This window comes from Apaloderma vittatum, unplaced genomic scaffold (genome assembly GCF_000703405.1).
Source record: "Apaloderma vittatum isolate BGI_N311 unplaced genomic scaffold, ASM70340v1 scaffold7391, whole genome shotgun sequence".
In the NCBI taxonomy this organism is placed as follows: Eukaryota; Metazoa; Chordata; class Aves; order Trogoniformes; family Trogonidae; genus Apaloderma; species Apaloderma vittatum.
The window spans coordinates 150,434-173,150 of record NW_009699536.1 but is presented as its reverse complement, the minus strand read 5'-3'; the positions used below and the strand labels follow the sequence as shown (position 1 = coordinate 173,150).

Below are 22,717 nucleotides of genomic sequence, written 5' to 3'. Positions count from 1 at the left end.
GAATCACTGAATTATACGACTGCTTCTTGTAACCTTCCAAGCCCTGTTTACCTACGCTGACCTTTTGTTCTGTCGTTGTGGTGGGCCTGGCACTGTCCTTTACAAGTACTCTGAAGCCTCTGTGTGTTGTTTACGGCCTGTGTGTCTTTAGTTATTATTCACTCCTCGTTTTGTTAGTGTTTCCTTGGATGTAAATAAGAATGTCCCAGTGGGACCAGTACAGCCTTAAAGTCCAGGGAGCCTTTCAGTGAGCTGGCACACACACCTCAGTGTGAGGAGGAGGGTGGCATTCTCCATTGTCTCTTCTCCTCTGAACAGTGAACAGTATTTTCTGATCTTGGTTCTCTTCACAAACTCAAGATTTCCACCTTTCAGCCTTTGATTTCTTAGGTTAAAAGGTGAAGAACCCTTAGTTTTTCCCTGCTTATCAAGTGCTTGTTTGCCCACAGTGGCCAGGCCCTACCAGTACCCCTGTTCTGTGCCACTTAGAGCTTCCAGTTAGCTTTCTTGCATGTTGTTCTCAGGTGTTCAAATGTGCTCCTGCCTCTGGTTTGTACAGTGGCACCATATCTAGTTGAAGTATCTAGCGTTGCCTTTTTTTTTTCAACTGATTTGAATGTAATAGCTCATAAACATTGACTGGTGGAAAGTACATGTTGCACAATTTCACTGGATAACAAGCAATTGAGAAAGGAATGTTTAACAGCACTAATAAGTGTTTAGACTTTCGTGGCGCTTTCTCAGTCTCAATAAACCAAATAGGAGTAGCTCTATATTTCACTTCAATATAAAAATAGCAGAATAGGGGAAAAACGTTTTTAACATGATTCTGGCTTAACGTAATGCTTATTCTTCTTTTGGTTCTAATTTTTAGTCGTGATTTAGCAAATCTTGTGTCCTCCCAGCTTTCTTGTGATCCTTCTGTTGGTAGAATTACAGAGCAAAGTATGCAGTGTGAATAAGTCATAGGACTTACAGACCACATTTATTTTGCAACTGAATTATTATCTATCAGTGTATCTATCTATGTATCAGTGCATCTATTGGCTATCAGTGTGTTCTAGTATGCAAATACAAACATCTACCTGGTCTTCATCCTTAGCAAGTGACTTGCAGAAGGTTATTCTGGGTCTTAGTCAGTTGTTGACAAAATTTATTGCATGAGAAAAAATTGCCTAGAGTTACGACTTCTATATGTAAAACTGTAAATGTTCCCTTATGTATTTAGTAATCAGATCCTGCTTTTGTTTTACAGCTGCTGCAGAGGGCAAAGGGAAAAGTGGGGAAGACTTTTTTCAGAAGGTAAGGAAGGTATTTTAATTCTGTAACATCAGTTGACTAGAGGAGAAATTCTGCACTCTGCTCATTCATGAGATAGAGTAATTAAACTTAATGTGCAATTTCCACCGTATTGATCAAATTTTTAAAATTATTTTTGTCTTTCAATGTCTACTAACCATCAGCTATGTATGAAATGTGATGAGAAATATGTTCTTTAGTGTATGCTATCCCCTGTGCACAAAAACTTAATTTCTCTTTAACTGAAAGTGTCAAAATATGTCATGAAAGTTTGTTTTATAGCACAGCATTAATTCAGAAGATGTTGTGAGGTGATCTTAGGGGTTTTATGCCTATAGATAAATGCTATATCCTGTTAATTAAAAAATTATGTGAAACTTACTCTGGTATTGTTGAAAGCATAAATATTTGGTTGAGAAATGCAAAGGCCTTTTAAGAAAGAAAGGCACAATCCACAGAGTGATTCAGTAAAGTTTGTGGTTAGACAGAGGCATGGCTGGACTGAAAAAAATAGTCCTACAGCAACTAAACTACAAAGAGAAACATGGTCAAGAGTAACGACTTTGAAATTACTGTTGCAAAGCAACATGTTTTGTTTTTTGTTGTTGTTTTTTCCCAAGGACAGTGTGTAAAATATTTAAAAATTCTGTTGATGAATTTCTGCCTACAGTATGCTAATAAAAATGACGACCTTTTTTTTTTATTTCTGTACTACAGGAAAGACAGTGTCAACTTTCATGCTATATACCAAAATGCCTTGAAACTCCTTTTTACCTGGTTGTCCATTAAACAAGTAGTTTGCTGTATTTTCTGTATTTTCTTCCTATTTGTAAGTGGTTCTTCTGAAAAGGCATCTTTTTAAATGCAAAAGAATGCTTTATCCTGCATACAGTTGTCAGATGCCTTGATAAAGGCTGATGGGAAGGAGTATGTGTGCTCCCAAAATGTTTGTTTAGAAGATATTTTACTGGAATCTTCAGATTATGTTGCTGTCAACTGACAATGAGAGTTACTGTACATATTTGTACTTAACTGCCTAATGTGTCAATAATTCTTCCTTTAGATTTTATCAAAATACATGGAGTTATTTGGGTTTTTTTACTTGCTGAAACAAGTCTGAGCCCTAGTAGCATATACTTAATTTCACACATTTGATATTTCAATTTAAACATTCATTTCTCTCACTTGTATAAACCTGCTCATAGTTCTTGAAGCTATGGACAAAATATTCTCTTTGTGTGGGCTTGAGTGGTTTGTGTATCTGACGTGTGTGTTTGGGTACTTGGTGATTTACTGTAGATATGATATACCTGGAGACTGTGGTTATTAGTGTAATAGCAAAAAATACTGTTGAATTTAACAGGAAAGCAAAATGCAGAAGAACTCCCAAGTATGTGAGTAAGAATACACTTCTTATATTGATAATCCGTGTAGTGTCTATTTTGGCATTAATATATTGTTGTATATGGGCCTATTATAGAGGCCCAGGGAAGATGCTGGTTAAAGCTGCTTCATTTTGACTGGCACTCTTAGAGTTATAGCATCCCTATAGTTTAGATTGCTTAAGGTTTCTAGGTCCACATACATGATACTACAGCTAATAAAAACAGATGGAAACAATCTTCTTTGTGAGTTTTCTTTTGTTCAAAAAATCTTTGGACAGTTACTCATAGCTTACTCACCATCTCTGTCTGTGCAATTTCCTCTAATCAGAGTTAAGCTTTTTCCTTTCTCATGTGACATGAATAAGTCAGTTTTCTGGAGGTAAAATGAAGACTCTGTGTTTCAGGTTGTGTAGAGAGGTAGAAAGTGATTTGTAACGTTAGAAATACATGGCAGACTAAGGCAGCAAGATAACTTTCAGAAACAATATGAATTTGAAGCTATGGTGAGTGCATTATTATTTTTTAATAGTTTTTAAAACGAGACTTTCTTAGGGTATTATTAGCAGGCTTTTGAGGGGAATGGGCAGGGGAAGTGCATCAGAGAGGAGGTGCATCAAGAACTCAGTGTAATTTGGATAAATAATGCCGTGTGTATAGTACTTTCTGTCAAACTTGGCCAAACATGCTGAAATTAACTTGGGTGGAAAGAAATTTTGACGTGAGTGCTAAAATGGCAGAAGTTGGTAAGGCAAAGATTCCAGAAGGTGATTTGTCAAGACACATCAGACAAATCAAGGGGAAGGAGAGAGGCTGCCAGTGCTGGATGGAGTGAAACAACACGGTCATCCTGCAGGTGGCTGCTGGGTCCTGCCTGGTGGCTGGCGAACAGGGCACAGCTCTCAGTTCTTCATTTGCTTGTCCTCAGGAGGAACAGAAGCTGCTCGTGTGCTCTCTGAGCTGGGCTCGAAGTGAGGGACTCTGCCTGGCTTGTTAAGCTACATGTGTATGCTCTAATGAATCTGTTGTGCTTTTAAAGAAAGTTAATGCCAGGTTTTGGTCTTTTACTGGTCTTCGTATGTGAGCCAGTAGTATAACTTTCTTGGGTTTTCATAAGCAAGCAGATACTCAGTGGATGTGAACTTCTCTCAACTTTTAACCGTTGAAGTTTAATACTAACAGTTCAAATGTCAAAATGCAGTATTTTACTGAGCGTTTTAGCAGAAGCAATCACATGTTCTGCAGTTGCTGGAGGAGTTACAGAATAAGCCCCAGCTCTTGGCCACAAGGGGTGAGTCAAGATATTATTTCTGCCCTGTCATAGCAGGAGAAGATTAAGTGGTGAAGTGCCCCTTCCTCTGCTCCTGAATTTAAGTGAGAAGTAAATAAATGTTTTTTGGTAGCGTCATCTTAAAAAATACGGAGTCTTTAGCGCATATTCTTCAAATATTTCTAAGTTTTAGTGCTGTTACAAGGCAGGGAAAACCTAGTGTAATCTAATGTGGATTTTTCAAAACCACTGGGAGCTGCTAATGATTTAGCAAGAAATAAGTAAATAATGTGACAGTTCTCTCTCTAGAGCTATCTGATCTGCAGTTCAGTGACAGGTAATCTTAAATAAACATGGATTGCTTTGCTGTTGTGTTACATATCATTTATGTGAAAGATCCTTGTGGACCTTACTCTGTATATCATCTGAATTTATTCTATGAGAGTAATACATAATGTGAAGATATTGCTTGTTCTTGATTCAGACCTCATTTTCAGTTGATGGTGGTTTTCTTCCATTGATTTCTGTAACACATGGTTCACACCTCATAGCCCAGTAAGGCCCTTCCTAGACATATAATTTATGTAGCACTATAGATGTGCATGGCACTCTTACATAAAATGTAGGAAGGTGGCGTAGGAAGGTCTTTGCCCTAAAGAGTTCATAATCCAAAGCAGATGAGGGTTGCTTGTGTGGACAGAGAGGAATTTAATGCATCATTTCTGTTTGTTTTTATTTCTTGCCTCATCACATGTTGTTTTTTTTTCTAAAATAATTGAAATCTTAGTGCCGATGATAACCTTTCATCCTGAAATCTCTCAGGGCAAGAGTGTACAGCTAGCCTTATCATGGGACTGTGAAGAGTGCAGTGGACGATAGGCAGAGGTTGTGCGTTTAGTGAAGGTTGGGTGGAGTTCTTGGGCTAACGCAGGGCGGCACACGCAGAAGGTCGTGAGTGGAAGTGATGCACACGTGGTGCTCTGCCCAAGGACTTGGCTCCAGGTCAGATGCAAGCTGCTAGTTTCAGCACAATTCAGTGTGTACATGTGTTAGTCATGGGCTTTTAGAATATTTCTGAAGGAGCTCCTCTGCTCTTCCTTTCCTGGCTTTCAAGAGTTAGTTTGCAGAATTCGGTTTTACGGAAAGCATGCTATGCTGCCAGTCAGCTGTAACTTGTGGGTTTTGCTGTTTCTCAATATTTGAGGTTATGTAGGTTTTGTGGGTTGGGTGTTGGCTTTTTTTTTTTTTTTTGCTTGGTGTTTTTTTTTGTTTGTTTTTAATCGAAGTGAAATGGTGTTTTTAGGAGTATCTGTATATCTGTACTGCACAAATACTTAGAGCTTTTTTAAGACATCACAGGATTTGGGCAAAATGTATGTTTAAACACTTGTGCTTCTCTTGACTGCGGGCTGTTACTCCTTGAAGGGGGATGTAATTGTGCGAAGATGCAAATGGGCAAGCGTTGTATGTGTGTGCCAAAATCTCTTCTGTTAATTATTAGGAGCTTGGGAGTGTAATGGAAGACTAGAGTCTTCCTTTTTCATTTTCCTTCCTGTCTTTCATATAATGTGCTACACCTGTAGCTTCATATTTTGTGAACTGAATAGTGCCTTAAAAGATACTGAGGCCATTTTGGAAGCAACATTTGGTGAAACCATCCCTTAAACCCAGTTGCTTTTCTGATGTAGATAGTGAAAACAGTAGCAGTAGGAAACTTAAGAAGCAGAACAAACAACAAAAAAACTCAAACCCACTACAACCTAAACCCCAAAGTCCTCAAAATTGTGATTATTTTAAGATGCAAAAAATAGGTATATCTGATTGCATCTTTAATCGCCTTTCTGTTAGATTACTCTTCTGTATGCAGTAGTTTTTAATGATTGTATGCTACCTTTTATTTGCCTAGGGGGCTGTGGCAGCCAAGGCAGTAAGAAAGATGCCTCAGACTCCATTTGTTTATCTAAGAGAGTAAAAGAGCTTGTTTTGCAATATCCTGTGGTTTCGCTTGTATCTTTGAAAAATGTTTGGTAGGTTGATCTGGGGCAAACCTTGCAACTTTTGCAACAGTTTTATAGGTGCATATATTGATACAGTGTTTATCTATACATGAATGCTTTTGTAAGTATAGATAATACTGATACAAATAAATTAACTGAAAAAGAATTTACATTCTTCTGTCTGTAATAGGTCAGGCAGAAAGCTGATCAGTCTTCCTTTTAATCTCTGAACATGAAATGTGTAGTTAGGCTCAGGGCATTTTCAGGCAAAGAAAATATTAATCATTGACCTGAGACTAAGCTGTCTCAGGCTGATTATTACCTGTGTTCAGCAGTAACTTCTGAAGGGCTTTCAATGTGTCTTCATCCATGACTTCTCTAGAACTCCTATTTATAATTATAGTTTCCCTAAGGCTGTATTCCTGTTTGTAATGGCAACTGCTCAGCTATCGGTTTCTTCCAGTACTGTTTATCTAGTGAGACACAGTGGGTTCCTGATTATTATGAATTATCATGGGATTTGTCTCTATTTCAACCACAGGCACAGTTTTGAACTAAAGAAACTGGTTCCCCACCTTCCACTTTTTCTGTGTAGAAATCAGTATCTGCCTTAGCATTAAAACAACCTCCTGATGTAGCATTTGGCTCGTAGCATGTGACAAGGATATATTAAGGCCATACGTTTCCAGAATTTTCTTGAAAGGCCTGGCTGTGCTGGGCTGTGATGGGAACACTGGCATGCAGTTCTAATTTATGTTGAGCTTCTCGTTTAGCTTCCTGGGAAAAGGAAGCAATTGTGGATTAGAGTTGAAGGAATGTCAGTGGCAGTCAACATGTGCAGGAACTCTTGGGATGGAGAGGTTTATCTGCCTTGTGGTAAAACCACACCCAGTGAAAAGGAGACTGTTTAGGTTGGATTGGTTTCTCTAAAAAGGTAAATTGAGAATGCTTACTTAACTTTTTGCTTAGTTCAGGCAGAGCTAAGTGGTGGGAAGGCTTCATTCTTGCGAAAAACTGCATTCATCACGTCTCTAGCAGAGCAGTCGTTCTGTTAAGGGAATGGAGTAATTCCAAGTGTGGGAGTGTGGGTTTTTTTTTCGTTTCATCGATAGTTTTTTCTGTGTTGCTTCTGATACAAAGGAATAATCTTGAGATTTGATCTCTGTATGAAAATGCTCTCTGGGCCTAATCCTTGAAGTGCCCATTGCAGGCAGAAGTCCTGAAACAGCAGCTGTCTTTGAGTTGCTTGTGAATAATTCCCTTGGCCAGAAGCAGCAGGAGTTTTGATCCTGTGGTGTTACACTGAGTGACTCTACATCACTGCTTGGAGCTTGGTCTGAGTTCCAAGTGAATCAGAGTTTTAGTTGATCAAGTTCCATTTTATGCCACCTTACGCCTGTACTTAATATTTTGTGCGTGATCTCTTGCGTTGTAAAGCAATGGAGAAGGAATGATTTGTCACCACGGTCATGACTGAGATACTTAATACTTTCTACTCTGTAAGTCCCAGTCTTCTACCAGTGTGCTATGGGGGGCTGCCCTTTTTTTCTATTACTTCTGTAGAAATCATTAATGCTGTACACACAGATATGTTGCTAGCTTTTTTTTTTTTGCATGCTGAGATATCATCTTTATGATTTGGCTGTACTTTCAGTTACTTATTTAAAATAAAATTATTACCTATGATCTTTATTTAACAGTTCCATTGAGACTGAGCGAAACATTCAAGTCAAAGCAATGACTTCAATGTTTCTCCATAGGTAAAGGCTTTTGATTGATGAGTGAGTTAAGTGAGTTTTCTTCTCACTTAACTTTGTTTGCTCTGTTTGTAAATTAAATACAAAGTTCCATAAGTATTATTGTTGGAGAAGGTTCATTTAATGCATTTTTTTGACATAACAATACTGCAATACTTGCTTGTTTAAGCAAGACCCTTGTTTTCAGAATGATCTTTCCCAGTTCATCTTGGGTAAAGGTTAAAAAGGTTACAAAAAGATGTAGTATGTGTGTGTGCATGCATATGTTCTCTCCCCTTCTAAGGCAGAAATGCCTTAATGGAAAAGGAAACTATATTAATTCCAAAGCCATATCCACAGAGGTAGCTTTCCCCAATCCTCTCTTTAATGCTTTAGAGCTTTTATTTGTAACTTGAAAGTTTGAGTTGCAAAGCTGATGTTAACTCTGCTGCCTTTATTTATATGTGATCTGTTAATTAGGTTTTTTTTAGGTATTATCAGATGATATCTGTTGATCAAAACTATGAAAAAATTAATATATTGCCTATGATGTTAGTCTTGTCCTCTAGCTTCAGCACAACTTTGTACTGTACATGCTTGCCTTAATTCTTGGTAAAGATTAGGAGTAGCTGTGAATACCCAGTGAAGATGATAAATTTGTTGAATCTGGGCTAGGATGTAGTCCTTCACAACAAACAGCCCATATGCTTCTTTGTGGAATTCTCCAAGTCTCTACATGCAGACCACAAAATTATCAGTCATGAGAAGCTGGAGGAGCACATGTTAGTATTTTGCTTAGATTGACATGAAGCTGTGTAGAAATACGCGAATGGGAAACAGACGTGTATTCCTTCTGGTGCCTTTTTATACCTGAATCTAGATTAGTGGGAAAATTCGGAAAGACTTTTTTTTTTTTTTGTATCAAGTTATTTTATCATTTAAAGTTATCATAAAATAAAAGTCAGTTGAACGGAGGTGAATTAGTTTGTGAAGATCCTGCAGTATTGAAACAAATTACTTGCAATGGAAGCATGAAAAAACCACATATGGCAGTACTGAACGTCACCCATACAGGTTGTCCCATATGATAGTCTCTGAAGTAATTTAGATATTAACCTTTTCAAAGACAGGTGAATTTAGGGGGAAAGAACTAACCAATTAGTCATATACAGATACTTTTTTATAAATGTGCCTGGGCTGTCTGACAGCTGGAATATAAAATACGAAGATCAGGTGCTCTTACCCCACAAGGGAGATGCTCTCGTGTCCTTGCACTTGGGAAGGCACTTTTTTCAAAATGCTCCTCCCTGTACAGAAACCTTACAGAACTGGGGCTCGATACTTGTCCTCCCTGCGTATCATTTCGTTGGGTATTTTTAAGTAGTTTACACTTACATGCAAACTGTTAGCATCAGCAATCTAAATTAAGACCAAAATTTTTTAAGGGTTTTCTATGTTTTATGGTTTTAATTCTCACTGGGCTGCCACTGTGCACAGGAGCACAAACTTGAAATGATATTTTGGTCTGGAACATGCAGGGACCTTGGGGCCATCTGGCTCTGCGTGGAAATAGCCCCTTTACCTACAGAAAGGTGACATTAATGCTGTGGAGTCAGATGCACTGTATTGCCTTCTTTTTTCAAGTAGTTGTAATATAAACAGTGAATTCAAGTTTTGCATTTCATATGCAGACCACCTTGGGGGGGGAAACCCTACCCACAACAGGGCTTGGAATAGGGATCCATCGCTATACTGAAGATGCAGGCGGGACTTGGGAAAGAGCTGTATATTTGCACCATGCTTTGGGCTAAGTTTTGTCGTCTCCTCCCTTTTCACTTGTTGCATACCCCATATTTCCTCCCCAAACCCGGGAGTCCCTGGTGCTGGACCATGGCTGTGTTCTGGCTCTGGCAGCTCGAGGGCTTACTCTGGCCTCGCCAATTTTAGAGGCTGAAATCACACTGTTGGTTCCTGGGTAACTTCACATGACCCCTTTCTGTGTCTTGTTCTTCCTTCCCATCCTTGTTCTTTGCCTGCTTTCTCCTCCCCCACAACCCCAAAAAACAACAAACCAGTAAATATAATACTCCTTCTGCTTCGAGCTACACCCCAGTGCTCTGTTCTTGCTGCCAAAACTCATATTCAGGGATTTGTCATCCTCTCAGAGACTGCTGCTTCCCCACTTCTGCATTAGAAGAAGGAGGAGAAATAACTACCAGCCCATGTAGACTTTTACTTGTCTACTGTCATTTTTCAGCTCAGGTCTCCTCCTGCTTGTATAGAATTATTTTTCTTTTTAATTTTCATGCAAACAATATTCCAGATTTCAAATAAGCTATAAACTTGTTGCTAATGTTCCCAATGCATACATACAGAGCGAGCCTCACTGATGCTTCTCCGAAAGCAGAAGGTGCAGGATGAACATTTCATGTCTGTGAAAGAGAACATTCAGAGACTGGCAAAATTTGTGTGCGCGTGGTTTTTTCTATAAGGCATCCTGAGGTTTGGTGTTAACCACATAGTCATGTGACAATTTTAAGAGAGAATTAGATGGTGCATGTAATAGTTCATTTTCTAAAACGCTCATTCAGATGTTAAAGATTTTTAACAAGTGAAATCTGCAGTACTGAATTTTGACTTCTTCTTTGGTGAGATTTAGTAAATGGGTATATTAATCCCTTTGACCTGGTACTCTTGCTTTGTTAATTGCAAGAAAATTTTACATTACACCTGTAACCATGTTTATGTTAAACTTATTTTGTCTGTGACTCTTCTTAAAAGAAAAACGGTTTAGTTTTGAAAATGAAAATTGCCGATCAACCGGGTCTTAAAACTTCTAAATAGTCTTTGCACACCTCCAGCTTCCATTATGGTTCTTAAAGCTGTATTCCAAATACAAGCTTATACTTTTGCTATTCCGTTTGATTTAGAAATACTTGTGGAGTTTCCCATTTGTTTTATGTGACTACTTTAAGTTGAAGCAGTTGGTGCTTTACAGAAAACGGACTTTTTAACAGAAGGTGTTGGTATCAAATGCAGCTTCTGTGCACTTGTAAGTGATGGTCTATAAGGACCTCTCAATTCTGTGACCTGTATCTGTCTGAAAATGAGCATTTGTTTCTACTGACAAGTCATTTTACATATGTTGCTGAGATTAAAACAGTGCTATGGGTCAGTTTGATATCAACAGAGTTTGCAAATTATTTAAGATCGTTTTAGGTGTAAAAGAAAATTAACAGGCACAAAATGAGGACAATGTTTATCTTCTGAGATAAATGTAATCAGACCACTCTAATATCTCTCATAGTATTTTCAGTTAACTACTGAATTAATTTGATATCCTGGAAAATTAATTTGATATTTGGAAAAACAAATGCTTGAAGAATTGTGTCAGATGACAGATGGCATCATGCCAAGTTCCATCACATTTTGGTCTCCTTTATGTAATAAACCTGATTTTGGAATGGCTCTGATGCTTAAAAAAAAATGTGACTTGTTACAACCTTTGTTTTTAAAGCCCACTTTATCATTCAAAACCTATCCACAAAAGTTGTGCAGTTATTTCGTCTTAAAGTTATTCAGCCAGCACTGCAATCTAACCTCACTGCTTAAATATTTTTTGATTTTATCCTTTAAACAGTGTGCTCCCTGTAAATAATTGAAGAATTAAATTGTACCTGTAGAGGAGCAAAAAGATATGTGGTAGGATTCAGAAATTCGTTGTGCTGGGAGGTCGAGGTGAGTGTTGGTGGCAGGAGTACAGGTTATCTTCCATAAATTTAGCAATCTAGGGTAATCCGCAAAGAGTTGCTGGTTTTTTCCTTAAGCTGATGGAAATTCACCTCCAAAACAAAATTACAAAACACTTCCTTATAAAATTTCTATTATCATAACCTTCACGCAAATAATACTCTGTCGTTCCCTGTCCTTGTCCTACCCTCCCCTGCAGCAGTTTGTGATGTACACAGTTACACTGGGAGGCACTTGCTTCTTAGTAATACGTGTCGGGTCTTGTTTCGGGCTCCGAGCGCTTTATAGTTCTTATCTTATGTTAGTGAAGAAAGGGATATTTATTGATGCTGTGTTAAAATAGAGATTAGGAGCTATTTTCAACTTGCAGATGCAACTGGCTCTGAAGTTCCAGCTGGTCATGTTGCCAATAATAATTTTCCGGAGGTGCCTTTATACTTGCTGCTCCGAGCTGTGCACTTGAAATATAAAGGAGCAGTGTCTGTCCCACATTTCTGCTACCTTGCCAATACCTGCTTGATGGCGAATTAGATCCTTGTAATTTTTTTTTTTCCCTCAGGAGAGGGACCTGGGACTACTGATGCTGCTCAGCCATCTATATTTTGTCTTATACTTCAAAGTCATTTTGTTCTGTTTCTAATTTACAGCAGTTTTCTCCTCTTTTCCTGTTTACTTTTTCCCTTGACTTGTTATGTAGCATTGCATCAAACTTTTTAATTTTAAACCTCATATTGCTTGGAAAAAATGCATCTTATTTGTTCACACCTTTTTGTTTGGCTGGAAGGCGATTTTATGCTAGGAAGTGTTCCGAGATGTGTAAATGCAGGTTTGAGAATGATGTGAAAAATGACTCTAAAGATAATTCAGAATGTAGTTTGGGCCCTGCCTCGATTGTAAACTTTTGTGGTAGTTTTTTTGTCTGTACACAGAGGCATTTTCTCAGTAGAAACCGAGATCTGGAAGGATGTAATTATTTTTCCCTGTAGTAGCCTTTTTTGCTTTGTCACTTAACCGGCAGAGAAAGAGAGCGCTGCCTCCAGTACCCCTGTGGGAAGTGGACGGCTTTTGGAACTGTTAATTAAGTTAGAAGAATCCCTGTTCAGTTCCCTCCCCCACTTCTCATCCACCTCTGCGTTTTACACTGCCTCAGAGACAATAATGGTTTTAATTTTCATGGCTATTATCACTTGTAGTTATTCAGCATAATTTTAATATGTATACCTAAGCAGTGTGCTCAGATACTTCATGCAGGATGTTCAGGTTTCGTCATGGGCAGGATGGGCAGTCTGCTTATGAGAGATGGAGTGTAGTCTCTGAAATATTCCAAGTAGGAAAGAAGTTAGGTGCTCCCTGAGGAGTTGCACCGTTTGATGGTGGAAATTGAGCTACTGTTGCAGTACTGCAAATGCTTACGTGTGCCTTGTGCTGTTGATGCTGTTGATCTAAACCTAGGTGTCTGGGTTTCTTTAACCTGCATAGAGGATAATCTAAGAAAATTCTTTGAAGACAAAAACTCAGCTGTTCAAAACATGACATGAACAGAAAAATAAAAACCATCAGTGGGCATACGGTTTCATTGCTTTCTAGGAATTTTTATAGCATGAAAAATTCAGGGCATCTACAAAACTTAGCATTGTGTATTTTATTTTTTTTAAAGGTTTTTTATGTACAGATTAAGGTAAACATGTGCCTGTTCAAAAAGCGTAATCTAAATGTGTTTACAAGGTTTTTAACATCTATGCAGATTTGTTGTTTAAGTATTCTACATGTTAAACTGGTGTGTATATCTTTTGTTGTATTTTAAGCAAGGTTAACTTGAGAAAGCCAATTCCTCGCACTGAAAAGGGGTTTTTCCATTGATGAAATAATAAACTGTCTGGTTTTGACAGTTATGCTTGCAGTTTTGAGAATCACTTTTGTCATTATGGTTGGAGTGAGCTGGTTGCTGAGCTAATGTTGAGAAAGGCAACTGCAGAGCCCCACTGGTTCCACTCTTCTCCTTTTTCCCTTTTACTGGGAATAAGAACGGAGGCAGAAATGGCCAAATTGTACAAATCCCAAAGGTGGGAAGATAGGAAATAGATAATAACACTAACTCTAAAGCATACCTCTTTAATATGCTTGTTTTAAATGAAGAAAGGTCTACTTGTTATGTTGGTCCTTTTCATCTACTCAGTGTAAAATACCTCCTTTGAATTCTGAAATGCTCATGGGCTTTGGGGAGAGTTTTGGTTGTTTTTTTGTATTCAGGGCATTCCAGTTTCCATCCAAAATCAGCCAAACAAAAACTGGAGAGTAAGAAAAAAAAATAACTTCTTACTGTCTTAATGTAAAACTCCCCAAAGTGCTTAAACTATTTTTTTTTTTTCAAGCTAGAATGCAAAGAAGCCAAAAGCTTTTCTTCCAGCTGCTTTACAGTTAGATGTTAGTTGTTTTGTTTGTTTTTTTTTTACTTAAAGGCCTGATGATTTGCAACAAGAGCCATTTTTTTCAGGGTCAGGGCACAGACTTATTTGTTTTGTTGGTATCTTCCAGTATCTTGTGTCATCTTCTGTATGTTCTCCACTGAGAATGGCTTGCATATTTTGGCTGCACAAACTGCAGTTTCTCTTGGGGAAGGGGGAGGAAGGGAAGATGTAGATAGATAATTGCTTAGCATTTTCCTTATTTTGAGTGGAAGCATGAGATTATTTACTATGGGATTAAATCTTGCTGCCAAACATGCCTGCTCCCTTTGGTCAGCTGATCCCTCAAGGTAAGGAAAGTACTGATTTAGCATGAACCCTCTCACTTTGTATGAAAAGGGAAACCTCAGCAGAGGTGCTATTTCATAAACTCTGGCTCAGTCATCCCTAGGCTGAATTCCCACTAAATGATTTATAACTGAAGTATTTCTACTATTGAAATACATGTATTTAATTTATTTATTTATTTATTTATTTATTATTTGTGAAGGGAGTTCTGTTATGTTCATTTAAGAGCAGTACTGCTGTTCTAAGGGTATGTGGCATAACCCAGAGTTTTCACTAATAAAACTGTTCCATTGCAACATGCAGTTGAGGTTTTTGTGGAGTGATTCCAAGTTTGTTTCAGGAAAGAAAGTAAAATCCTGGTGCTTAAAACTGCTTGGGTTAGAATGGTAAAACAGGACTAAAAGTTCATGCAGAAGTGATCTAAGCTATGCAGAGCTTTACAGTCACAGTTTTCAGCATCATCTTTCCCTTCAAGTTTTAACAATTATAGTAAATTTTTATCTATTTTTTTGGTTTCTAGAGCTTTGTGACTCCTTCCATAAATACTATACGCAATGTTAAAAAAGCACTTGGTACAGTTTAAACTCTTAAGAGTTTCTGTGAAAGCCCTGATTTCTCAGAAATAAAATTAGAAGTTACTTTCCATTGCAAACATTTTTAGGTAGTTAATTCTCGATTTCTTTTACAGGCAAGAGAAATTATTTTGACTAGGGAAAAAATAACTGCTGCAGCAAAAACAATTTTTTTTTTCCTTTGTAATATGCGGTTTTCAAAACTGTGGAAAAGATGATTATTGCAATCAGCTTGGAATTTATCATGAAGTTTACTGCTTAAGAGTTGAAAGCCACCATATACTCTGAGAGTATTTATACTTCAGTAAGTGCACTTGGTTCAAATGCATCCAGACTTCTTTTTTTGTGCCTAACTGCCTGAAGACTAGAGATCAAGATGTCTTTGTAGTGACCAAACCGAGTCATCTTTTGGTTTAATGTGGTATTTTTTAGCATTGCTTTCTCCAAAGAGCGTAAGGGTATTAGATGGCCAGATCTCAGTGGCTGGCAGTCAGGCTTTTTGCTTTTGAAGTTCTCGTGTGCATCTCTCACTTACATCTCCAATACGTGTCCATGTCTGAGGCTGTGGGCTTTCATTTTGTTTCGGTTTAGCATGAGAAATGGGGAGGATTTGATCTCTTTGAAGACAGAAGTCTCCAGACTTTGAGAGGGTAAAGGACTGATGTGATGTAACGCTTGTCTTGAATGACATCCATTCACTCATCTTCTGTCTCCTCTCTTGTGGTTCCTTTTATGTTGGATTTCTTTAACTCAGTCCTGCACCATTCTTTTTTTTAGCATCTCCCTTCTCATTTTAGCCTGTCGCACAATTAAGAATAATCCTGGCACAAAGCCATCTATCAGACACAAGTGAATTCTTTGAAAAAGCTTTTTTCACATCTGGATTGGAAAATTGTGAAAAATGTGTATGTTGCTGAGAGAATTTCACTCTCCTGGAAATGTCTTATTTCAGCTGTAACTTATTACCCAATAGTTGCTGAAACCAAATATATAGTATAATGAAGCCTGGCTGACGCTTTCAGTTTTTCCACATGGTGTACTAATCTGGAAGTTGTTGTGATGTCCTAGGGGCTGGGGTGTGAAAGATAAGAATTAACACTGTTAGAGAAGACGGTGTTAATTCTGAATTACACTATTATGGAAAATTTATTAATGTAGCAGCTGTTTTTTTAATGTATTCATTTTCTTATTGGAAGTGGCTTTGCTAATTACTTTGGTATTTTATTTTTTTTTTATTGCTTATGCTTATTGCAGATGCCTCGAAGTACTCATGTGTACTGCTTTGCATAATTCTCCTCCTTCCCTCCTGTCCCCATTTTGCTGAGTCAGCTTTGTTTATCGTAACTCTCATATTAGCAATATGAGCACAACTATTTACTTTTTAGTCCTTCTGAGGGAGTTGGACAGGTATAGGAGGAACTAGCTGCTGGAAGTTGCTATCTGAAAAGCTCTTTTTCCTTTCCTAACTCTTTCCTACTTAGAGCAATCAAATACCCTTTCAGTGCTTCTGCTTTAGGGTTGTTTTTCTGGTTTACAGCCTAAGTCTACAGTGAGTACTTGTTTCCATTATTTGCATTAAATAATCTTAATAGTTGTTACCCTTGATGTATTTTTACATAGACTCAGTATCGTATGACACAGCAGATCGAGTGATGTGGTTACTCCTGACTGCTCAGCTACTGCTACATATGAAGTACTTTGTCGGGTTATGTCCCCCTCAGCCCAATAAAGATCCTGACAAGCAGAAGTGACTTCAGTGGACAATCACCAGGTTGACCTGAAATTATGACATTAACAGTTGGGCTCAGTGATCTTTTCCAGCCTAAACAATTCTATGCTTCCGTGTACAAAGGGAAGCCAAGAGCAGGGTTTGTTCCACATGAAGGAGGTGAGGTAAAAGAGAGATCTAATCGCAGTCTTCGGCTACCCCTTCAGTTCTTAGAAGGTGGATTGAGTCAGACTCCTCCTAAAAGAGCACAAGTGAAAACAGCCAGAGACTGAGCAAAAGAAAAAACCAACCAGATAAGAGAACATAGTTTCTCGGTCAAGGTGTGCAGCGAGGCTGTGCAATCTCCTTCATTTGAGACAACGAGCACTTGATGGGCAAGGCCCTGAGCGACCTGACCTAACTTTGTACTTGGCCCCGCTATGAGTATCAGGTTAGACTTAAATGACTTCCAGGGGTCCCTTTCTTCCAAATTTAGTCCATGATTCTAGGACCCCTTCTAATTGACATTAGACAAGCTGAGCCAACTGATCATAGAATCATTTTGGATGGAAAAGACCTTTTAAGATCAAGTCCAACTGTTAATCTAACTCTGCCAGACCCACTTCTAAACCATGTCCCTGAGCGTCATGTCTAGACAGCTTTTAAACACATCCAAGGATGGTGATTCAGCCACTTCCCTGAGCAGCCTGTTCCAGTCTTTGATGACCCTTACAGTGTAGAAGTTTTTCCTAATGTCTACTCTAAACCTTCCCTGAAGTAACTTGAGGCCATTTCCTCTGGTCTGATTGGTTATAATGTGTGTGAAGAGACTGATCCCCACTTCTCTATAACCTCCTGTCAGGTAGTTGTAGAGAGCAATAAGCCTCCTTTTCTGCAGGATCAACAACCCCAAGTCCCTCCGCTGCCCTTCATAAGACTTATTCAGACCCTTCACCAACTTCAGTGCCCTTCTCTGGCCATGCTGCAGCACCCAAAATTGAACACAGGACTCAAGGTGCAGGCTCCCGAGTGATGAGTACGGTGGGACAGTCACTGCCCTGGTCCTGCTGGCCACACTTCCTGATGCAGGCTGGGATGATTGCTCTTAGTCTCTTTTATGATAAGCTACTGAAAATTTAAAAGGAGGTTTTTTTGCTTGTCACTCTTCAGATCTTGTCCATCTGTGAACTGAACAGAACTGGATCATTTGATCCAGGTGAAAATTCATCAGGGTCTTCTATAATCAACATCTCTCTTAAAAAATGCCTTGTCTGTTGCAGCCTTTCATGATATTTAAGAAATGCATTTGCTTGGCATCCTACAACCATCCTGACATGGACTAATACGGGCAGATCTTTCTTATTTCTTCAGGTCCTCTTGATGATAACATACTCTCATCTCCGAAGTGTGATGAGATGTGGGATCTCATCATGCTTACTGGTGAGATCTCAGTATAAAACAGAAGTTCTTTAGTCTCCATAGACATGCCCAGCATTTCTTAGAACTGAATTTCATATAAAAGGCTGTTATTTCATATATAGTCTCTGGTATTGCTCAGTTCCTTCTCATGTATTACTACTAAATGTGTTAGTGATGTACTGTAACTGTGCCAGTATTAAATTTCAGTGTATTATGCCTATGGGTAGTAGATTTATTCACTGAAACAAAGGTGGCAGCAGAGATTCTGCTCTGAGCCAAATGACTACATGGATTTCCAAGTATAAGTGAATGAGTAGGGTTTTCCCCATTGGCTAGTTGGAGACTTACAGATACGTTGCACACTGCATTGTAATAAATACTGTCAAAGCTCTACTCTGAACTGCTAAACCAAGAAGTTTTTTGAAGTCTAGATAGGCTTACAATGAAAAATTAATTTCAGGTAAAGGTGAGGCAAAAAAAACCAACTGTGAAGGCAAACTGATATATGCTGACTTATGGCAGAGAGTCAAAAGGACTTGATTTAAATTTTATAGGATTTGCTTCAAAGCCATTTTAAGATAACTAGAGAAATATTTTTATTGAACTGTAAAGCTTTGAAGTTCCCTCTGAGATGGATAGAGCATGCTGTAGCTAATAGTGGTCATCTGAGCTTCACAGAAACTGTTGAGCATCTTGGTTTGCTCTTTGGATTTCTTCTGAATGACCAAGAAAACCAGGAAATAGTTAATGACTTGTGCTGTTAAAAAGTAATAATAGTGAACAGATTTTAAATTATAAACATCATCTTTTTCCAAAAATGAACTTTGGATGTTGCTGGAGAACAATAAAAACTTAATTTTTCATAAATGCTTTCTTTTTAACAGATTATGGAAGAAACAAATACACAAATTGCTTGGCCATCAAAGTTGAAGATTGGAGCAAAATCAAAAAAAGGTATTTTGTTTTTTTTTCTTTTTATGGGGTGAGTTTAGTTTTTAAAATAGTATAATCACAGAATAAACAATTCTGTCTTCAGAGTCACCATATCAATACTGGACATCTGAAATGTTTTCATTTCCATCTGCTGTTTTTGTAAGAATTTCTTGTTGATGTTCTCAACTTTATGTCAGTATTTGATGTACAAAACAAATTTTAACTTGCACTACTCACTGCAAGTACTTCATTATACATTCATGCAAGTACTATTGTATTTATGGTCTTTAGTGTGTGTGTTTTTCTTCTTTATAATACTGCATCTAGTCTGAACATTTTTTTTTATTATTTTACAGCAGCCAAAGTCAGTCTTTCTTGTAGAGTTGTAGATTAGTGAGTGTTCTGTGGGGTTTTTCTGTTTGTTTCTGTAGAGTGCGAAGATTTGTGTTGGTCAAGCCAAGTCAAATCAGTACTCATTGTGTCTCTGACAGACAGTCTGCGTGCTCTTTTGGGTTCTTTAGGAAACCTGAGTAGAGATGTTTCTTCTGCGTGGTCTGTATTAAGTCTTAAATTACACTTCTTTTGAAAGTACAGTCTATTAAGGTGAACCACGTGTACAATCTGGAATATCTCTTTTTTGAAATAAGCCTTCTAGTTCTGTTCTTAAAGAATCTTTTCAGCTATGGCTGAAAGTAATACTTAATTCCTCTTCTGCAGGAAAAATGAAATTGGAAGTGATTTGTAACATTGTATGTATTTCTACTCAGGCTGATATATATTAAAAACCAAGAAAATGGAGTTCGAATAATTTCTCTGTAGTTTGCATTTAGAATGTATAGGTAGGCATGTGGGCTAACAACCTTTGTAAAATGAAGGAGGTCTCACGGGAAGAAAAATAATCTCTTTAGAAAGGTGGAGGATTCATAATGTTTTTGTGGTGTAAAGTGAGATTGGATCTCTGAGATATTTTTCCTACATGGTATTGAGGTACAAATGGGTTTATTTTTTTTCCCCCCTCCACTTTCATGGAAAAAGAATTTCACTTGAAAGGTGAAAAATGGGGAAGGAATTCAGACTGGAAAAAGCAGGTGTGTTGTGTATATATATATTCCTATGTGGAACTGAAGTTTATGTTAATGCACGAATGACGAGGTCTCTGTGCAAACCTGTGCTCTGCCTGTGTTCTTCTCCATGAGTTCTGCCCGAGGTGCTATGACCTGACACACAGCTAAAACTCCTCAGGAAACAGAGGCGGAGAGTTTTTCTCTTGAGGGGAGAAAAGAAGAAATAAAGCAGTGCCTGCACTTGTTTTCTCTCAAGTTTAAATGAGCCTAGTTCTGAAGATGAAATGCATGGATGAAAGGCCACAGAGGGAGTGATTAGAGAAAGGACTGGCCAGATTTTGGGATTGGTACTTGCTGATGCAACTTTATATGTAGATTATTTTTACCTCTTTATTAGCCATCTTGAAGATAATGTTAGGTTTGTGTAAAGCTCTATCAGTTTATATATGACTACCAGGGGAAATACCCAAAAGTTGTGAGCTGATAATAAACATAAAAATTGAAGGGAGGGAACACATCGTACAACTGGACATACTAAATGTTTCTGCAGTGAGAGTGATTATCCTGGAAAGTGTTTATGCCAAAGGAAGCTTTAGAGAATGATGGGCTGCCAAGTAGGCATTTTAGCAATATGGTATATTATTAAATAAGATTTTTCAGATGCCTGTGGACTGCAGCGTAGCTCTAGAGTTAAGACTTTTACTCTCTGACTAGCTTTGGTCTGGGAAGCTGTGTGTATATATACACCTAAGATAGTAAATTACAATATGTGTACAAAGAACCCCTTAAGCGAGAGGTTCTTACTCTTGTGAAATTGTGTAGTTTATATATTCTGTTTACACTTGGTATCAATTGTTTGCAATTCTGTAACTTTCCATTTACAGCTACCGCAGCTGTTTATATAGGGAAAATATTCCAAGTGTTTAACATACTCTAGCTTCACTTAATGACATTTTGTGATTGAGAGGAGAGTCTGCAACAAAAAACTGCCTGGCTCTCCATGGACTTGAACTCACAACGTGCTCTCGGCTGGGAACTGAGTGCCCAGCACGCACTCATTCAGTGAGGGAGAAGCACTCGCAGACTGGAAGTCTTGTACGGCAGCCACACTCTGTACCCTGTCATCGACGACTGGCACCGGCTTTGTCATATAATTTTCCAGTGTAATTTGGCTGCAGTTCCAGTAGCTTCACATTCTGTGGATGTGAATTGTGGCCTTTGGTCATTCACAGTCCTCTCCCAAAACACGAGGGGACAAAACAATCCTTAGGAAGACATCTCTAGGTGTGCTGTTGTTTCTGTCATGTTGTTCGGTCTATCAGGAAACATTTAGGGCTTAATGTAGAGTTCTTCTCACTGCTGTTGTCAGTTTTTGAGATGCTAAACCAGTAAGGACAAAGTACAGATTTTCTTTCTAATTACGACACACAGACATTGCAATTTGCAAACAAGGCGTGTGTAGTAAGATTCAGCAAGTGTCTGAAGACTGAGTACCAGGCCCTTTTTATGATCTGGTGAGAAAATTGCTGTGATGAAGCGGAAGCACTAAGAGTAGATGACCTGCAAGTTGCAAAATCGATTCTTTTCTGTGTTATTGGATCACAGCTTTAAAATTGATGATTGCAAAATGCTATTTATTATCATAATTGTAACTTACTAACTCAGTAATGTTTTCTGAAATCTTTTGAATTGCAAAAATCTAGTGTCTGGATTTAGCATATGTGGAATTGAAAAAAAACCAAACTTGTGAATTAAAACTTATTGTTTAAATTGAAAATGCTAAAATAGCTCTTTGCAAAGGCTAGTATTAAAAGAAAAAATCAATAATCAACTCTCCATAGTTTCATAAGGAGCAAACCAAGTATTTCCTGGCTTTAATGAACACCAGATGTTGCACTCTTGCTCTCGTGATGATGAGGGGTAAAGTATTTGGAAATATATGTTTAGAAAGCACACAAACACATATAAATCTTCCCATAGCATCTTTGAGTAAGCCATTTGTTCAGATTCACAAAGAGATCCCATCCCATTAAGGCTTCTGAGAGGCAAGTGAAGTAACTTAATGCACTTGGGTAATGACCAGTTCTTGTCCAGCAGTAACGAAACAACCAGCACTGGCACGATCTGCTCTGCCTTGCCCGGGTGCCAGAGTTCAGGCACACCCCAGAACCTCATGTCCTGGAGGTTTCACATCTCCTGTAGTCCAATGAATTGACATTGAGAGATGGTAACTGTTCAATCCATTCCTATTTTGCTCTCAACATATTTTTTCACTCCATTATGGTACTGTTCCTTAGAAATGCTATTAATTGTCTTCTAAAGATGTATTCAGTGGTATAGAAGTTTAGTTTGCCAGTTCCTAAATGGTAAGATGCCATAGTTACACAAACACTTTCAAAGCAGACATAAGCTCACATTTTTTTTCCCCTCTCCCTTCCCAAAATGCTGACCTGGCCTGCTCTCTTGTTCTTGTTGTCCAGCCCTTTCTGCTGTGCTATCACCGGTGCTTAGAGTTTCACACAGGGGGACCAGGATGAGTTAGAACTAACCATGAGTAATGTTTACTATTGGAGGGGGTTGGGCTTTTTTTTTTTTCTTTGTGTACTTTTGCTGTCTGTGTTAACCCAAACTGTATCCTCAGTTTGCTTCACCATATGGTTGTATGAATCTGTAGTGCTTAATGCATCGAGAGCAGGTGAACATCATGTTATTCAGCAGCGGTGGTTGTTGGTGGTAGTTTAAGGTGCTTTATAGGCACTTGAGGAAATGGGTTTCTACGAGTTTAGATTTCACTCGTATTCATTACTTTTTCTTTCCTCCTTTTATTCCCCTTC

General features: G+C 38.2%; 1 protein-coding gene across 1 annotated transcript in view; it reads left to right on the top strand.

The window, feature by feature from the left end:
* Positions 1-1,259: 1,259 nt before the first annotated feature.
* BICC1 (BicC family RNA binding protein 1) overlaps positions 1,260-22,717 on the top strand; it is a 67,621-nt gene continuing 46,163 nt past the window's right edge. The window contains exons 1-2 of the mRNA XM_009878414.1: positions 1,260-1,302; positions 18,771-18,840. Of these exons, the coding sequence (XP_009876716.1) occupies positions 18,774-18,840 (67 nt within the window). The 5' untranslated portion in view covers positions 1,260-1,302; positions 18,771-18,773. The remainder of the gene's footprint in view (positions 1,303-18,770; positions 18,841-22,717) is intronic.